Consider the following 19,180-nt stretch of genomic DNA (forward strand, 5'->3'; position numbering starts at 1 on the left):
CACACACTTATGACGTACGGGTGATGCTGTTGTATGTCCTTATACTCTAGTCTTGACCACTGACCACACGTGAATGCCGCACATGTGAGATGTGTTTGTGATGATAATTGACTGCAGGACGTCCACACAAACTACACTCAGATTGTCTAATTTCCTCATTTCTAACAGTCAGATTGCAGCAAGAAGCACACACTTATCACGTGAACAGAACTAAGGAGCACTTTGTGTAGTCTGCAGGAATTGGAGGGAGTGTAAAAAATGAAAGATCTGAATGGCGTCTCACCGACTTGGTGCTTACTTATAGCCTTCCATGTATTTTAAATGTTCACTATGACCTATCGCCTGCGGCATGCTTGTAGAAAAATGTGTCTACAGGTTCACTTAGGGTTAGTTCTGACAAAGTCTTCACTGTGTCTTTGAACCTAAGGTCGGGATAACCGGAACATCGATGAGACACAGTTTTGTTTCATAATCGCACACAGGATGCGCACGGTGGACTCACTTCCTTGCGGCTCTCGTCCAGCTCCCTGCTGGTCTCCGCGTTGACCATCATGCTGTTGGAGTTGGGTAGGTTCCCTCCTGTTGCCATGGCTCCAACACTGTTGGTTGCGGTGGCCCCCGAGCCATCCTGTGCCCCGCCCCCACAGTTACCCGCAGGGACCACTGTACCCCTGGACTTCCCATCCACGAGCATCTCCATGCCGCTCTTGGTGGGAGTCAAGTCCCCCTCCGTCTCAACGACGATGCCGCGACGCTTGTCTGCACGGTAACGCTTGCCCATGTACTTGTAAAAGAGCAGGCGGCGGTCTGCGATCCACGCCAGGAGGACGCAGACTGGGAAGAAGAGCAGTGTCACGACGGCCTCCCAGATCTAGAGAACAAAGAACGGGTGACTTCCAGCTCTTAACTATCCGAGAAACAACATCATGGTCAATCAACGGTGTTCATCGTCTGGCCTGAAAGTCAACGTGGGAAGGAATCTTACCTCAACCACGCCCGGTGACATGACAGACAGGATGAGGAAGAGCCAGATGTAGGCGAAGATGCTCCAGAAGGCGGTGATGAAGAACACCCTGAGGTGTTTGATCTTGCGCGACTCTCCGTTGGGGATTGTCCAGACGCAGATCCCGATTATCACGAACATGTTAAAAGCAGCGCTGCCGACGATGGTGCCGGGGCCCAGCTGACCGGCCTTGAACTCGTGACCACACACCTGCACAGGTTCACGGAGCCAGGATTTTTAGCAGAGGAGTTATAATATCAACCAGGACAGATATAAAAGGACTGACTAATCTGATGCGTCACTTTACCTCAATAACAGACAGCAGGATCTCTGGAGCGCTGGAGCCCAGAGCCATGAGTGTCAGGTTGGACACCGTTTCGTTCCAGATTCGAACCGTCGCCACCGATGTTTCTCCATTGGGCATCGTTATGGTCACGTCTTTCTCCTTGTTGCCCAAAAACAAAACACCTTCAATCAGGTGGATTTAAAAGGTTTTCATCCCTATAATGCTACGTAAATTATGTAAATTGAACTTCTCAAAATTCCGCAAAGTGCGTTAATTTCTGTTATACCATGGTCCGGGTGAATACTCGATTCTGATTGGCTGCTGGGTGTGCGTTAAAAAGTGACAACGCACAGTAATAACCGCATGCCCCAAAAAGAAGTTCCGGTCACCTATCTTAAATCTTCTGTATCACTGCGCCGGCTTCTTTAAAACAACCTTTAGGTTCATCATCTGAACAAAAACAACCGTTAAGAGAACTTTCTCTCTGAACTGATGCTTTATTCAACCCATCGGGACGATCAGCATATATATGTCGCTTTATATTGCCGAATCTTGACTGCAGCGGTGGTGCGGCGCCTTGTCATGGTAACGTGACAAGCGGCACCACAAAACAAATAGTCCGCTTTTTTGTGAAAAAGGTGATCTAAATCGGAAAAAAAAAACAAGAATTAAGGACTAAAAACTGGTTAATATTTATTCATTTTGTAAGTGACCATGATATAAGCGGGTTAATGGCCTTCAAGGTATGCATTATCACTTTCTAACGCACTTCACGGAAGCAAATGTCAGGCTACCACGGCGTGCTTTAAAAAGTGATAATGCATGCTTCGACCGCCAGTAACCCTTACATAACGCACACTTCAAAGGTTGTTATTCCTTACATATATTAGGAATTATAACTCACTTTTATCCTCAAAATAATAAATTTTTTGAAATTTGTCTAGCCCGTTAAGACTTTACGAAGCCTTGATGTCATGAATTCCCGGACTGTGATGAGGCAATCAGGCCACTGGAGGGCAGTACAGCAGCAGTCTCAATGCCACCAAGTGTCATTCTTCAGTGTCTCTGATGTTCTGTGTGGATTGAGTCAAACCTCAAGTCTTTGGGTTTCTCAAAATGCTCCAGAAGCAAGTTATAACTGAATTCTGGCAAAGTTGTTTTTATTCAACAGAACCTTAAAGATAAAGCAGCAGTTTTTCCGTCAAAGAAAAAGCAGCTTTGTTTGCTTCCACAAACATAAAGACTAATAACTCTATTAATAAAATTGGATTTGTTAAAAGCTGATACTTAAATTTGGGAATTTTAAGGGGTCAAGACACTGCGGGAAACAGGTCTGTGTGTGTCATGTGTGTGTTTTTGACACACAGTGCAAATGAAAATCTATGTGTATTTTAATGATGACGAGTAACCGGATCCTTTGTCAAATGGATCAACCCCCCCCCCCCCCCAGCTGTGTTTCTGTGCAAATTTTTAAAAGATGCGTTCCACCGCTAAACAGTAAACCAGAGCAGAAAGATAATAAATACATTTTCACAAAGCAAACATTTTTCTTTAATTCATTTGAATCAGAATGACCTTTTGTAGAGTTCATCTGCAGCAAATTCAGCTCATGAAAATGGAAAAATTAAAAAATGCTCCACTTTAAAGTCCCACTCTGATCATCTTTGATTGTTTGCAAAAGTGTGGCAATAACTGCGGGTGGGGCCGTTGGCCTGGAGCAACCCCCCCCCCCCCCCCCCCCCTTTTCCCCTATAATATATATCTACTGTACGTCACAAGTACAACATATGTTTTTAATTTGATATGTCTGCTCCCGATTCACAATTTGAATAAAAAATTCTCAGAAATGCAATTTTAAGCTCAATATCCTTTATTTGTGTCCCCCATCATTAGAAAAAACTGTGACTGTTTAACACCAATTCAGTTAAATGCATCTTCTCATTCATATACACATTTCCATGGTCAACAATGATTTTGTTGCTGCAGTCAGATTTTTAAATGTCTTTCCTTATGTAGGATTATTTTGTGTTTCTTTACAGAAAAAAACTCCAGATTCATGATTCTGATTGGTTGCTTGGTCCCAATAAAATCCCTCCTGATAAGCCTTAGGTATGACGGGTGAAATGTTCTCCTGCAGTTCCCTCAGATGCAGCATCAGACTTATTCTAAATTGACCTTGCAGATGAAGGAGGACACGGGCTCCTTTAGCTCCGTCCCAGCATGCCCCGTCACAATAAGTGTTGTGATTTTATTCTCCACCTCAGCTCACGTGCAGAAGTTTCCATAATAGGCAATCTCACTTCAATTCGTTCCATCTCTTTGTGTTTATTGAGCGAAGGGGATGAGCTGAATAAAGTCAGACAGCCCACATCCTGCTGAAAGACAAGAGGAGGCTCCTGACAGACGAAAATGGAGGAACGACTAGAATTTCAACAGAAAAATCCTCAATACTCCTGAGAAAAGGACTCAAAACAACACAAAAATGTTAGCTTTGGAACAAATTTTTTATGTGACCTCTGTGTGGCTGAAAATGTGTTTTAGCATTATTTAGCATTATTTCTATGATTTTATTTCTTTATTTTCTTTTGTTTATAAATGTCTATGCAAATGTGGAAACTATGAGGAAATTCCAGCAGTTGACTCCAACTCTTTTAAATAGAAATTATGGAGAAACGTCACCTATTTTATTTAGGTACAAGACAAAACTTTAGAAAGAATTGCAGACATTTTTATATATCTAACTTCATCTTAACAAAACTTACAAATAAAATCTCCAAATGATTAGAGTTTGACAAAAGTCTGCCTGTCTTGGTTGCTGTGAGTAAAAATCTGTTTTACTTCATGTGTCACTGAAATGTTTTTTTTTAAATCCAGAAAAAACAAAATCACAAAAAACTTTAAAAATAATGCTGAACTTGCTTTCCTCTCAGACAGAAAGAGGGTCTTTGCGTTGGACAGGATCAAAACAAGACAATGAAAACTGCAGCGACTCGATGACATCAGACAGACCAAAGCTTCTGAGTGACCTTTACCCTCTTAGTGAGCAACCATAAAACGTCCAGGCTGCAAAAAATCAGTGCTGTGCTGCCTCTCTTATGACTTTATCCGCTTTTGGTTTTAGTATCCACTGTTTTTTTTTAATTCTGGAGTCTCATACATTTATTTTTTATTTTTCTTCCAGGAGATTTCTGAACAGAGATGTTTCCCTGACTTGTTTCTTTTGTTGTAGCTGTAGCTAACATTTCTCTTCTGTCTTATAAAAGCCGTTTGCTCTGCCACCACTGTAATGATGGGCTTATCTTTGCTGTCGTACTCAGATTTCTCAGTGATGTTGATGTTCTTCTGTCATCTCTGAGCTCCTTCAGACTTTAACCTTCAACCTGGATTAAAGAGATCCAGCTTTCAGAGGCATCAAACTCATTAAAAATCTAAATTTCCTTTAGGTTTTTATCATTTAAAAACAGTATGAAAGCCTCTAAATGACGTCTCAGCTCCATCTGAACAACAGAACACAACCTACAGAACAAGTGAGCAACGTCTTTAGGTCTTTGGTCCACAGACACACACTGAAGCATAAAATAGTGACTCAACATTTGGTAATTAAGATCTTATTGTCTACTAAAACCAAACGTCAGACTGACCAAAAAAACTGGAAAGAAATGAACACAACAGAAGCACAAAATGAACACAAACACAAAGCTCAGAACTGAAAACGGGCTGCAGGTCAAATCCACAACAGAAGCGAAAAAGGATGTTGCTCAAAATCAAACAGAACTGCCTTTGCTGTCAAGATCTTACATTGTTTGTTTGTGCTCACATTTATTTCTGGAAAACCCGTTTTGCCCAAGAAACTAAACACCTGACCTGTAATGATCGTATCTGGATTTTTACTGAATGTCATGTACATTTAATGTAAATGTGGTTGATGTCATTTACAGGTAAATGTAGAGCTCCAGTCATCCACAAAGTGCTTTCCTGAATGCAAAAAATGAGAAAAAAAATGAAAACACTTTCGGATTAGAAATGGTTTGTTTGCTGTGGTGTGTGCTGGTTTGAGTCTGTGCGTTTCTGTAGCAGACGGGCAGCCTGTCCAGGATCAACCCCTCCATTAGCCAAATGTGACTGGATAGGCTCCAGCAACCCAATAACTCTGACTAGAATTAACAGGAATAGAAAACGGATCATTAATTTTCTAACAGAAGAACCTGTTTGCCTCCGGAATTATCCGTCATTGGAAAAACACTGGAACATACAAACTCCATACAGAAAGGTCCCAGCCAGGATTCGAACTTCTCCTGTGAGGCCAGACCGCTAACCACTGTGCACAGTGCACGTTGGCACAAAATGATGCATTTTTCTTCTTAAACCTGATTTCAATGGGAAGAAAAAACAAAACAAAAACAAGAACAGGTAGAAAGGGGCGGAGCATTACCTGTGATGTGATGACCTCTATGGATGCCATGAAACGATCTGCGATGATGGAAACCCCCAGGAACATGTACATCAGTGACAGGAAGTAGATCACGGCTCGGGCCACCTGGTAACCCAGCTCGGGATCGACGGGCTTCCAGACGGGCAGCAGGATGCCGGGTTTGCACACCGTCACCTCGTCGCACTTGTCATCGCCTCCAGACGAAGTGCCGTTGGCGTACGACAGGGCCGTCGACGCGTTGGAGGGAGGCTCAGAGGGGATGAACGTTCTCACGTCCGGGTCAGAGCTCGACCCGCCAGGCTGGGACTCTGGCTGGCAGGGAGGCAGCGACAGGAGCAAGACGAGGAGGAGGAGAACCGAGGGGGCGGCAGAGGCACAGGGACACATGGTGGCGCTTGGTCTGACGAAGGTGAAGAGGATGAGGAGAAACCACCCAGACGAGAACGTTGAGCTGAGAGCGGTTCCACTAGCTCACCTGTCGAGAGAAAAAAAAATCAATTATGAGAAATCATAAAAAAACTGAGGAGATGAAGCGAAGAAATGCATCTAGAGTCAAAACAGAGGAAAATGTCAAAAAATCACCTGACTTGCGATAAAATGTAGATTTGATGGTGGCCCAGAGTGAGACAGACCACTGTTATCAGAATACAAACCAAAGTGGTACTTTTAGAAAGATTAAGGGAAACATTTTATTTTATTTATATATTTAATTGAAACAAATAAAAAAGGATTGAGAGGGTTTAGAAAATGTATGGATCAAAAAAACAAAGATCTATCAGAACAGTTCTAACTGCCCATGGAGCACAAAAACAACATGTACTCAGTATTTTTACACAAATTGTTTTTCCTACATATTCCTTCCAGAAACATTTTGGAGAGAAGACATTTTTTGAGACACTTCCACTTCGTTCAGTGCATCGCTTAAATGTCCTGCTAACACATTGTGGGTAGACTGGCTTAAGGTCCTAAGAAAGGTAAAGAGAACTCAAATAAGCCTTTGCAGCTTTAAATGCACAACATAGAACTGGGCCTAACACCAACGGGGATAGGCTCCAGCAACCATTGTCCCCTAAAGGGCTTAGGCGGGCTCAGGAAATGGGTAGATGGAAATGCACAGCATGCGGAAGCCCAAGTTCACTTCATTTGAACGGCTTTATCTGAAGCCAACAGAAGACCAGCAGAAGACCACGACATTTGCCATTTACCCTAAAGACCCACTCAGGTCAACATTGTGTTGCTCTTGAATGGAGGTTAAACTTTTTCATTCACAAGCATTGACATAAGCATAGTTGCGATTAAAACAGTTACAGCCTTTGACAGTTTTCTACAACCTCTGCATTGTAATCATTACGCTTTTATTGTTCGAAACCATCATATGAAGAAGGATGGTGTTCATCTCGTGTGTGCAGTGATGAGGGCCGCACCATCAGTTCAAAATATTTGTTTCCTTTTCATTCCCACAAACGGATCCCTTTTTATTATACTCCAGTTCAGTTCAGATCATTCCGATGAAACCCGATTATCTCTATCCTGCGCTATTTATGAGACCAGCAGATTAGATAGAAGGGTGTAAAGATGTAATCCCTGTTTTTAACACGTAAAAGCTGACAATGAACAGGATATTTTCCAGCAAATCTCTTTCCTGTCATGAAAAAAACAAACACTAATCATGTAAATAACAGCAAACAAATGCGATAAAAGATAAAAGTGTTTTAATTTCCTCAATTTCTGCAGACTTTGCCCAGATTTAAATCCAGATGAATTAGAACTGGTTTGAATATTTATGAGACAAACATTAAGGTCACCAGGTCACTCAAAGCAGAATTATGTTACTAATTATCTCCATGTAATTTCTCCCTGAGGACATTAGGAGCATTATTTTTTTCTGCGGCTGAATTCCCTTTAAACACCAAACAGGAACGAGATTGATGCGTTTTCTGCACGCACTGATCAGCGACGCGCAGCATCAGTTTGAACCGAAATCCTCGCTACACAGACACTCTGACATTCAACAATTAATCAGCACAGCAGGGATTTGTTTCCCACCGCCGGCTCTGCCATGATTGTGAGGCTTCGGGAGTCCTTCTTTTTAAATCCCGGGAGCTTTTCGGCGTTATCATCTTGTAGGAGGAAAATAATTGGAAAGCGGGTGAAAGTAATATGAGTTTGATTCTAGACGTTGGAATGATGCAGCCCGTTCTGATCAGGGGAATTCTGCTTCAGTGAAAAACAAGCAAACTCTTGTGAGTAAATGTGAGACGGAACCAGGCACAAACCAACAGAAAGCAGAGGATTGCACCACAAGGGCGATCAGGGACAACTCTGCAAGCAGGGGAGAGAGAGGACCGTCTAAGAAACCCCCCCACCATGAAAAACGCCTGGGATTCCAATCTTAAAGATGGCCGCTCTGTTTGCAGACCCTTTTATCTAGAAAAAAAGTCTCATTTTCTGTCTTGCGAGATAAATAATCCTGTTAAGAAAGTTTTTAAATATTAGTGAATAACTTTTTGTTTTCCTTAAAATAGGAATTCTTTGTAAATACCCTTCTTCTTACCCCAATGGTAATTTTCTTTTGCTTATTTAAAGGGCCTATATCATGCAAAATGAATTTTTGAGCTTTTAGGCATATTCTAATGTTAATTCCTCACAAAAAACAACCCAAAAGAAATTTAGGGCTGCATTGTAAGAGTTTAAACTTATTTCTGCGGGGGTGTTTTTGGAGTGTGAGTCAAAAGTTTTTGCTCCCCACCTCCACTCTTGTGTACGTCTAGTAGAAACCATATTCTAGAACAAAACAAATAGATTAAATTTGTGTTGATTAAAAATGAAACATTTATACTATTTGTGCCCATTTCATAGTTAGACCACACATAAAAAAGCTGGATTCCAATGCTGTCTTCTCTTTCAGTCGTGGTACCTGGGGTGTTTGGTGGGAGGAGCTTAAGCAAACACACGCTTCTGCTGGGATGGAATTAAAAAAGAGAAGAAGAAAAAGATTTAACGGACCCCATGAACAGCGGCCATCAAGAGGTATGACTGAGCTCTGAGAGCCGAAGATGTTATTTTGGGCAACCGTGCGCTCACAAGGAGGGAGGTTTTCTTTTGTTTTCTTCCTTTCTGAAGCTCACAAGCAGTTTTGCAAACCTAGTCCTTCAGAATGCTCGTGAAAAATCCACAATATTCTGCAGAGAAGGGTCTCTTTATTGTTGGTGAAGGACTCCACGGGAGGCTCTGCACAGAGCAGAAAAACTGTCCATTCTCTTTACAACAGCCTGTCGTTCTCCATTTTCTTCTGTCTTTTTGTGGAGAGCAGTTTGTTCCCCATTGTTGATGATGTTCTGACATCATCCCGTCCGTCACCAGATCCGCCATCCACGAGCGTTGCCACCCAGTCCTTCCTTTCTACGTCAAATAAACGCCTCTGCTTCCAACCTAATCCCTGTTTGGTTTGTGATCCAGCTTGTTAAAACCCTGACAAATTTGTAGGAAAAGTTACAAAGCAGTCAAGCAAACACAGACTTATTAAGCTCCTGAAAAGAACAAATATTCCAGGTGTAAGTTTTAAACTCTCTCGCATCAACATTCTTAAAAAAAATCATAACGAACTAGAAAATTGTTCAATAATAATGATGTTACTTAAATGTCAGCTTGACAGGGTTTTAGAAAGAAACCAAAGTATTCTGAAGACCACTGCCAGTTTTTGTGCTGAGGAAATGTTGTAGAAAGTTGGGATTTTTCCCAGAATGCCTCAGAACTCTTTAATGAAAGGAAAGCTTACTGTGGGTCACTGTGAGGCAACAGAAGGCTCCTAATAATTTTCATTGATTGCAGAAGAGCCACAAAAGCTTCAGCTCCTGAGAACCTGAAGACTTCCTCTCCTTTTGTGAAACAGAAAATGAGAACTGCCCGAGTCGTGCAGCCAGCGCTGGTTTTCCGCTCCTTCACCGCATTTACCAACTCAAAGGTAATTTGATGAGTGGCCGGTCTTCATCCTGTTTGATATCAGCAGAGCCCACCTGGCCAGTGCTCCCTGAAAAGCTGCTGTATGTTTTGGAGACACTAATTTCTTGGAGGAAATGATGACAAAGTGAGTCCCAAAGAAAGAGTGAGCTGACAGAAACCGCCGCCAGTCAGGGCGTCTGACGATCCGGCCTTTCTCTGAGCGCGGCGACGGCGATGTGCAAACATTAACAACATCTGCAGTGGACTTGAAAAATGGACTATAAGCAAAACAAATCCCTTCCCTCTGTTAACATCTAACTCTGAAAGCTTTAAATCCAGACAAAAGGCGCTCAAACATTCACACTTATTAATATAAAGGATGTTATTGATCTTTTCCTGCCCTGAAAGTTACTGGAAATGCAGAGATGTGATACAAAAATACAGCTTTTTGTTTTATGTTTCAAGAAAAAATGTATTATTTTCTGTCTTGCGGGATTAATAATCTTATTAAGAATGTTTTTCAATAGTAGTGACCATTAATATTTTTTTAACTCAAAATTGGAATTCTTTATAAAAACTGTTCTTTTCACCCCTATAGCAATTTTCCTTTACTTATTTTAAGGGCCTTTAATATGCAAAAACATTAATTGAGCTTTTAAGTGTATTATAGTGTTTATTACTAACAAGAAACAACACCAAAATCAATTTGGGGTTCAATTTTAAGAGTTTGAAACCTATTTCTAGGGGGGGCGGTGTTTTTGGAGTGGGAGAGTCCCTCTGAGGAAGAAAAATGCAGAAGGTTTTTGCTCCCCACCTCCACATACCTCCTATGTTTGTCTAATAGAAACCATATTCTGCAACAAAACAAATAGATTATATTTGTGTTGATTAAAAATGAGACATTTATAGTATTTGTGCCCCTTTCATAGTTCGACCACACATCAAAAGCTGGATTCCAATGCTGTCTTCTCTTTCAGTCATGGTACCCAAGGTACACAACCCCTCCCACATGCACAACTATGGACACTTTCTAGTAACCAATTAAGCTATGAAGCATGACATTGGACTGTGGGAGGAGGCTGGAGTGATCGGAGAAAACCCACGCATGCAAGGATGCAAGGAAGGAGAGCCTGCAAACGCCACAAAGAAAGGCCGCATCCGGGATTCGAGAGCGCCGACCCCTGTGCACGGGGGTGAAAACCTTGGGTTTTCTCCATACGAAGTCAGAAAAAACATTTAAGATTTCAGTTTAAAAAAAACAACGTGAATTTGAGTGTCAACATAAAAACTCCTCTGATGTCCACAGCTCTCTGGAGTTTGGGTGTTTACCGGTAATCATTTTGAATTTAGAAAGTGACAAACTAACAAAAAAAGTGATGTATCAGCTGAATTAAAAAAAAAAGCTCTACCTGAGCAACATTTTCCTTTTGATGTTTCCTGGATTTTTAACAGCTTAAAGGAAGATAGTCGGCATGAAAGAGCCAGCCTTTAATGATTTCTATTCTTTCTGCAAAAGAACAGCTGCTTGAAAAAGCTCTGGTTGTCACCCATCTGTTCAGCACCTTAGATCTGATATCAGGCTGCACACTGCAGCACAGCTGAACATCTTACAGAGGTCCTCCTGGTCTAGGAGAGGCACACACTCTGTCTTTACCTTCCCATCACACTCCTCCTTTTAAAAAGTCAAAAAAAAGTTGCAGCTTCTGTTTTCAAACAATAAAATCAAAAATATGTAATATTTTTATTCCATTTTGATCACTTGCTTTTAACTAAGAATTTCAAAATGTGATCATTTTTTTCTTCCATATTTTGAACCCGCAGGAACAGACAAAGCATATTACTACCATTCATCTTCTAAACCCATTTAATACATGTCACAGGGTTGCTGGAGCCTGTCACATCACTGGTGAGCAAAGGTGGGGGTTCAGCTTGGACGGGTCACTGTTTAAGACTTTGAGCACAAGTGTAAATATTTCCCAACACACTTTTAAATCAAATACATATGTTTTTTAATGTATTTTTTAACTTCAACCTCTTTCTTTAATCTTTTAATTGAAAAAAGTGGCTTCTACACAGTAATTTCTTCATTTATTTTTATCTGCAATGTCTATTTTCTAGTTAAATATCCTATTCAACATGATGTTTGCACATAATCCAATTTTATGTATAGATTGTTTTTTGGGTTTGATTTCGTGATGCCTTTTATAGTCATTGTTCATGTGGGCATTAAAAATAAAGGCATTTCTTTTCTATTCTATTCTAAATATTCTATGTTTCAGTGACATAAGACGGAATTCTTCAAACATTTGCAGAAACCAAATGAAGGAAGAATCCTAAGAAGGTGCAAAGGCAGCGGCTGAAAGATGCTCAGACAAAATTAGAACAAAGAAAGACAGGAAAAAAGAGAATTTGTCGTAGGATCTGAACAGAGTTGGGAGCGTCTTTCACATGCTAACAAGCTTTTGTCTGGTGTTCTGTGGTTACACACCTACAGCAGCTTTCAGCCTCATTAGGGGACACATAGACACACAGGTTTTGTGGTCCGGCCGCTCGTTGTGTTGTGACCAACTTTGTCTGACTGCATCCGTAAATACATCCATCATCGTCACATCTGGCTGATGAATCTCCATCACGCGCGCACACGCCTCGCTCTGATGAGGGCGGAAGATGTCCCACGGCTTCTGAAGCCGAGAGCGTTTTATTCCTCAAGCGGCTCAGACGGGCACCCACGCATATAGATCCGCACACATCCTATTAAACTTGAGCAATAAGAAAGCGAATCTCCAGGACGGATATGAGAGCAAGACGAGCTGAAGGAAAGGACAGGCTTCATTTTGAAGGAAAAAGATGGAGAACAAGAACGGAGATGTGTGCTGACACGGGAACAAGAATGAGCTCAATCTGCGTTTAGCCCACAGGGTTCACACTGGACAAGCAGGGTGGGGCTTCTCTTTTACCGAAAAATGAAAGACTTGGTGTTGTGGAATTCCATCCGGACACAAACTGCAATTATTAATTTCTCCTCCATGATCACATTTTAAACAGTCAGAACCTCAGTGAATTGAAAGGTACGCCATCCATACGTCACTCCTGATTGGAGTCCCTGATTGGTCAAAGTTCAACCTGGTTTAACTTTAAATGCACGTTCAGTTTCTGTATGTTTTGTGTGTAGAGCCTGTAAACAGTCTTAAAAAAGTGTGTAGCTACATCGGAATGTGAGAGTTTTGAACGTGGAAGCCCAACACGCAGGAAGTAGTTTCTTGCTCAATGGCATTCAGGCTATTTAGTCCCTTTAGTTTGCCTTCTGCTCTTTGGTCCACTGTACGTCCGTCTGTGTTCACACTGTAGTACACTGTTCCAGAGTCCATTAGTAAGTGAACCGAGGTCTTGTTTGATCCCCACTGCAGTTCAGGTGAGCTTTCACAGCTGCCAAAGGAAGCCGAATGTTGGACAGTTTTTCTAAAGTCCAGGGATCTCCACGAAGCAGAAGGTGAGGCAGCATCCATCTCCACTTTTATGGATGTAAGATTTCAGAAAAAAGATGGAAGCAGAAACAAGCAGCTCCAACTCACCACTGGACTCAGGTGCTTCTTCTTCAACTCTCGATCCACATGGAGGTCTTCTTCAAGCTGCCGAGAGAAGCAGAAGAACCATTTTTAGCTCAATTTATGACCGAACACACCATCGGCTCCATCGCAGAGAAGGGAAACTAAAGGAGACAGGCAGATGGAGAAGTGGAGGATGAGAGGAGATGGAGGGTCACTTATCAGGGCTCATTCACAGGAATGTCAGTTAATTAGAAATGATACCATCCTGAGGGGGTTGGTCAGCGATAATGAACATAAACACTGAGCTCAGCTTGGGTATTAATGTGAGAGCCATAAATCTCAGAGCGTGAGTCACTCCATAACAGAAGCATCTGGAAAACAAAAATGAACAACTTCTAATTCTAACAAATAATTGATTATCATCAACAAAACATGGATTTTTGGGAAATGTTTATTCTAGTATTAAAAAAAACAATGTTCAGTTTAAATATGCATTTTTACATTCTGGAAGAATCTTTTTGATAGAACAAATATTTATGTCATGTAAAAACCTTCTAATGGTGCCAAAAAAATGTCTGTGCTGGTCAAGTAAAAAGTGTTTTCCAAGGCAAACACCAAATTTCCGACAGAGTTCAGATAAATCAATCCAAGTAGCTCTTGCCTATTTCTGATTCTTGTTACATAAAGTCAGTTTTCCTGCTCTGATGAAAACATACTTTTGATGTTTTCTCTCATGATGCAGGACATATTTAAAGAAAATTAAACTCCAAACTGCATTTCTGACTGTTTCGTTTTTCAAACTGATATGAATCCAGAGATGACAAAATGCAGTCTGAAAAAGAGCGTATTTGAGATGTAGAGAACCCACTGATCTCTGCTCTGAGCTCTTAGCAACGGGGAGGGGAAGGGGGGGGGGGGGGTTGCTCCACATCAACAGTACAGCTTATAACATTTGAAGACCCACTCCTATGAAAGCTGTGTTTTTAACATGTTCTTGTGGCATTTTTCTAATAAAGTCCTGTTGCTCTAAAGAAAACATGTCCTAGAAAAAAGCAAATCGTAACTAAAAGACCACTGGGAACACTTTGAAAATAGACTTCAAAGTAGAACTACTTACAAAAACAAAAAGGAGTCAGATGAGTGAGTATAGACAGTTTTTCTATATAAAACCAATATTTCACCATGTATATATAAAAAAATAGATTTAAATGTAAAGTAATTTTTTTTAGAAGATCTACTAAACCCGACAAGTCCAAGCCTCCTTGATTTCTGGCCTAATAGGTCAGTTAACTCAAACTCAAACTTTATTTATTTATATAGCGCCTTTCATTTTGGTTAAAAACACAAAGCGCTTAACATAAAAACAGATAAAACAGTCATAAAAAATGAAAGTTGTTCAAAAGTTGTTTTCTTCTGGTGTCCCCCAAGGTTCTGTCCTTGGTCCTCTTCTTTTCATTACTTATCTTCTTCCCCTTGGCAATATCTTCCGTAAATTTAATGTTAATTTTCACTGTTTTGCGGATGACACCCAGCTCTATGTATCCAGTAAACCTGACTCCTCTCTTCCACCCTCCTCTCTCCACTCCTGTCTATCTGAAATAAAAAACTGGTTCACCTTAAACCTTCTCAAACTCAATAGCGATAAAACTGAGCTACTTCTAGTAGGTTCCAAATCCACCCTCTCCAAAGCCACAAGTCTAATTCTTTCCATTGATTCATCCTCTGTCTCCCCCTCCCCTCAGGTAAAGAGTCTGGGTGTCATCCTAGATAGCACCTTATCTTTTCAGTCCCACATCAATAACATTACTCGGTCAGCCCATTTCCATCTACGCAACATTAATCGTCTACGCCCCTCCCTCAATGTCCCCTCTGCTTCTATCCTGGTTCACAGTCTGGTCACTTCCCGTTTAGATTATTGTAATTCTCTCCTCTTTGGTCTCCCACAAAAAACCCTCAATAAGCTTCAACTGGTCCAGAACTCAGCTGCCCGCATCATCTCCAGAACCCCCTCCTTCAGTCACATCACTCCAGTTCTCCACCAGCTGCACTGGCTCCCCATAACCTCCAGGATCCAATTCAAACTCCTCCTGTTCACCTTTAAGGCCCTCCATAACCTGGCTCCTCCTTATCTCTCCGACCTCCTTCATCTCAAAACCCCCTCTCGTTATCTTCGATCCTCCTCCTCTGTTCAGCTCTCTGTCCCTCCGGCCCGACTCGTCACTATGGGAAGCAGAGCCTTCAGCTGCTCTGCTCCCAAACTCTGGAATTCCCTCCCTCCTGACCTCCGTAACATAGACTCTCTGCCTACTTTCAGATCTAAACTCAAAACCTATCTGTTCATTTCTGCCTTCCCATCCTGATTCACTTTTTATTTTTTCTACTATTTTTATTGTGCTTTTAATGTATATTTTTAACCTTTGTTTTGTAAAGTGTCCTTGGGTTTCTTGAAAGGCGCTTTAAATAAAATGGATTATTATTATTATTAAAACAGAAAACAAAGGACAATCCCACAAAGAAGGTATCCCTCCCTCACCACCCCCCGCCCCCATCCCCACCCACCCAGTTACCCCAGTAGAACAGTGAACAGAAACAAATAACTGCAGTTGAAGAAGGTCTGGCTTGGTACTGCTGTGAGGAAACGATATCATGGGGATCCATTCATTCCAAGGCCCAGCCGGACCACAGGGGCCATTACCGCAGCGCCCGCCCAACACAGGGCAGCCCAGGGCCCCATCCATGGCTATTAGACCACAGAGTGGGACCCCAGCCCGCCCAACCAGAACGGGCACCACAGCAACGGCACGCCCTACAGGTCAAGCTGGTGGTGCCCAAGAACGATGGATCCCCCAAAGGAAACACTGGAGTAAAAAACATCAGAATAAAAAATAAAAATGATCATAAAATAACAACAATAAAAATAGAAAAAGATAAAAAATAAAATAAGATATAAGAATGTTAGTAATTAAAAAATAAAAAACGTCAGTGATTAAAACATAACCTAAGTATCATTGGTAAAATAACAATAAAAAGATTTGCATATTAGAAACAAAGATAATAATAGTCCTTACAAGAAAATAAATAAATAAATAGATAAATAAATAAATAGATAAATAAATATGTAAATAAATACCTCAATTAATAAATAGATGAATAATAAAAGACATAAGGAATGATCAAAGTCATATAAAAGCCAGACTAAAAAGGTGGGTCTTGAGCCTCTTCTTAAAAACCTCTACAGTCTCTGCGGCCCTGAGGTTCTCCGGCAGGCTGTTCCACAGGCGAGGACCATAATGGCAGAATGAAGCCTCACCATGTGTCTTGGTCCTTACCTTAGGGACAACTAAGAGGCCAGTGCCAGAGGACCTCAGGGTCCGCGAGGGTTCGTATTTTAAAATAATATCATTTAAATAAGAGGGCCCAAGACCATAAAAACATGTATAAACCATTAAAAGAACTTTAAAATCAATCCTGAAACGCACAGGGAGCCAATGCAGCGATTTTAAAACCGGTGTAATGTGTTCCCGCCCTCTGGTTCTCGTCAGAACTCGTGCCGCTGAGTTCTGTAGAAGTTGTAGATTTGAGATCGACTTTTTGGGTAAACCAGAGAGCAGGGCATTACAGTAATCTAAACGACTAAAAATAAAAGCATGCATTAGTACCTCTGTGCTGGCAAGAGAGAGGAACGGGCGGACTCTGGCAATGTTTTTGAGATGATAAAATCCTATTTTCACAATGTTTCTGATGTGAGGAGTAAAATTCAGCTCAGAGTCAAAAAGAACGCCCAGGTTTCTCACACACTGAGAAGATTTAAAATTCCTAAGTTTGGGTAAAATCATCTCTCTCTTGTCTTCAGGACCAATGATTAAAACTTCAGTTTTGTCCTGGTTGAGCTGCAAGAAGTTTTCTGCCATCCACAGCTTTATATCTAAAATGCAGTTTAAAAGAGTGTTGACAGGTTCAAGGTCATCAGGAGACACGGCGATGTAAAGCTGTGTATCATCAGCATAGCTGTGAAAGTCAACGCCGTGTCTCCTGATGACATCCCCAAGAGGCAACATATACTTGTTAAAAAGTATTGGACCCAAGATTGAACCCTGGGGAACCCCACAACCTATTTCATGGACTCCTGAGGAACGAGTATCCATACTTAAAAAAAAGTGTCTATCTGTGAGATAGGAGTGAAACCAGTTAAGAGCAGTTCCTGAGAGGCCGACCCGACTCCTAAGTCTGTCAATTAAAATCTGGTGATCCACTGTATCAAAGGCGGCACTCAGATCCAGCAGCACCAGAACAGAAAGTTTCTGCGAGTCATAATTATGTCTGAGATCATTTAAAATTTTTAAAAGGGCCGTCTCAGTACTGTGATTTGTCCTAAAACCATACTGACACTTTTCAAGAACATTATGTTCATTTAAAAAATCATGTAATTGAATAAAAACAAGTTTTTCAATAATTTTTCCTAAAAATGGTAGGTTGGATACAGGTCTGTAATTGTCCATGATCTTTGGGTCCAAGTTACTCTTCTTCAGAAGGGGCCTCACCACCGCCGTCTTACAGGCAGAGGGGAAGACCCCCGTCTGAAGAGAGCAGTTAGCTATGTTTAAAATCTCTGACTCAAAGAATTTATAAAATGTTTTAAAAAGAGAAGTGGGAATGGGGTCTAAAAGGCAGGTTGTAGTGTTTGCTTGGGAAAAAACTCCACCAAGCATCTCTGCATCAACCAGGACAAAACTCTCCATTGTTTCCTCAGGTAAAGACAATGCCACCGACCTGCTAGGATTACTGTTATGTACCGGTTGAAGGTTAGATCTAATAGCATTGACTTTACTCCTGAAGTGGTCAGCAAAGTCCTCACATGCAGTTTGTGAGTGAGGCATGATGGATTTATTAAAATCTTTGTTTAGTAAAAAATCAATAGTCTTAAAAAGAAACCGGGGGTTGTGTTTATTGTTTGTGATGAGATTTGAAAAATAAAGTGTCCTTGCCTGTTTAACAGCGTGGTTGTAGGTTTTTAGTTGATCTTTTAAAAAGTCATAGTCGACTGGTAAATTAGTTTTTCTAAATTTTCTCTCTGCTCTCCTACAAATTCTCTTCAGATTTAAAATATCACCGTTTCTCCAAGGCATCTTCGGTTTATGTGTCAAAGGTTTATGTGTCAGTTAACAGCAGATCAGATGAGAATGAGTGGTGAGAAAATGCCATCATACAAGAAAAGTCTGCAAATAATAATAAAAATAAGAGAAAAAGGAAAAATAGAAAAAGGAAAGGATAAAGATGCAAAATTACCTTGTTGACTGCTGACCTGCTGCCAGCTGATAGCGAAATGTAATGCTGGCGCAGAGGAAGGTCTGCAGGTCAGCGTCAAGCTAATTTGCATCTTTGTTTCTGTCAAAAAGAAAAAAAAAATTTTTCTGGACTTTATACTGTTGTTTTTTTATTGTTTCTTTTTTATAAAGTAGTTTTTAAAGCCTGGATTTTACTGCTGCCTCTATAAAACACAGCCATGTGTGTCCCTGTTGTGTCCTCAGACAAATGTGACGGAGATCTGGAATAAATGTTGTAGCCAAGATGGAGTGAAATAAAGTTTATTCCACCCTGGACTCCGTTTGAATAAACTCACTCTTGTTTGGTCTGCTTTCACACACCTCAACCTCACACCTCACCTTCTGGCTCTGATACCATTTTTTAAAAACACATTGTTGATAATCCTCATTTATTCAGATTTTTTTCTCTAATTCATGTTATAAACCGACCAATCAGATGCCTCAATAAAAGTAGGTGGAGCCTGCTGGGCCCCAAATCAATTGTTCAAAAAGTCTGGCTATGTCCGAATTCGAATAACCCCTACATAGTGCACTACATAGTGCGTTCGCTATTTTCTAGTACTGTCCGGATCTCTGCGAAAAACCAGTGCGCATCGATGCTCACTAGATCAGCTAATATAGACCACAATGCATTGCTTCTGAACA

At 41.0% G+C, this 19,180-nt stretch overlaps 1 protein-coding gene across 2 annotated transcripts in view; it reads right to left on the reverse strand.

The window, feature by feature from the left end:
• LOC101158622 (sodium/calcium exchanger 2) overlaps positions 1 to 19,180 on the reverse strand; it is a 138,787-nt gene that overhangs the window by 25,960 nt on the left and 93,647 nt on the right. The window contains exons 1-6 of one of the 2 annotated variants that reach the window (XM_023961335.1): positions 18,498 to 18,556; positions 13,236 to 13,292; positions 5,722 to 6,196; positions 1,311 to 1,448; positions 986 to 1,213; positions 503 to 871 (exon numbers count right to left, since the gene is read on the reverse strand). In XM_023961335.1, coding sequence (XP_023817103.1) covers positions 503 to 871; positions 986 to 1,213; positions 1,311 to 1,448; positions 5,722 to 6,108 — 1,122 coding nt within the window. In that variant the 5' untranslated portion in view covers positions 6,109 to 6,196; positions 13,236 to 13,292; positions 18,498 to 18,556. Of the gene's footprint in view, positions 1 to 502; positions 872 to 985; positions 1,214 to 1,310; positions 1,449 to 5,721; positions 6,197 to 13,235; positions 13,293 to 18,497; positions 18,557 to 19,180 lie in introns of those variants that run through there. The other variant, XM_020708015.2, reaches the window with a different exon arrangement.

This window comes from Oryzias latipes, chromosome 13 (assembly GCF_002234675.1).
Source record: "Oryzias latipes chromosome 13, ASM223467v1".
Classification (NCBI taxonomy): domain Eukaryota; kingdom Metazoa; phylum Chordata; class Actinopteri; order Beloniformes; family Adrianichthyidae; genus Oryzias; species Oryzias latipes.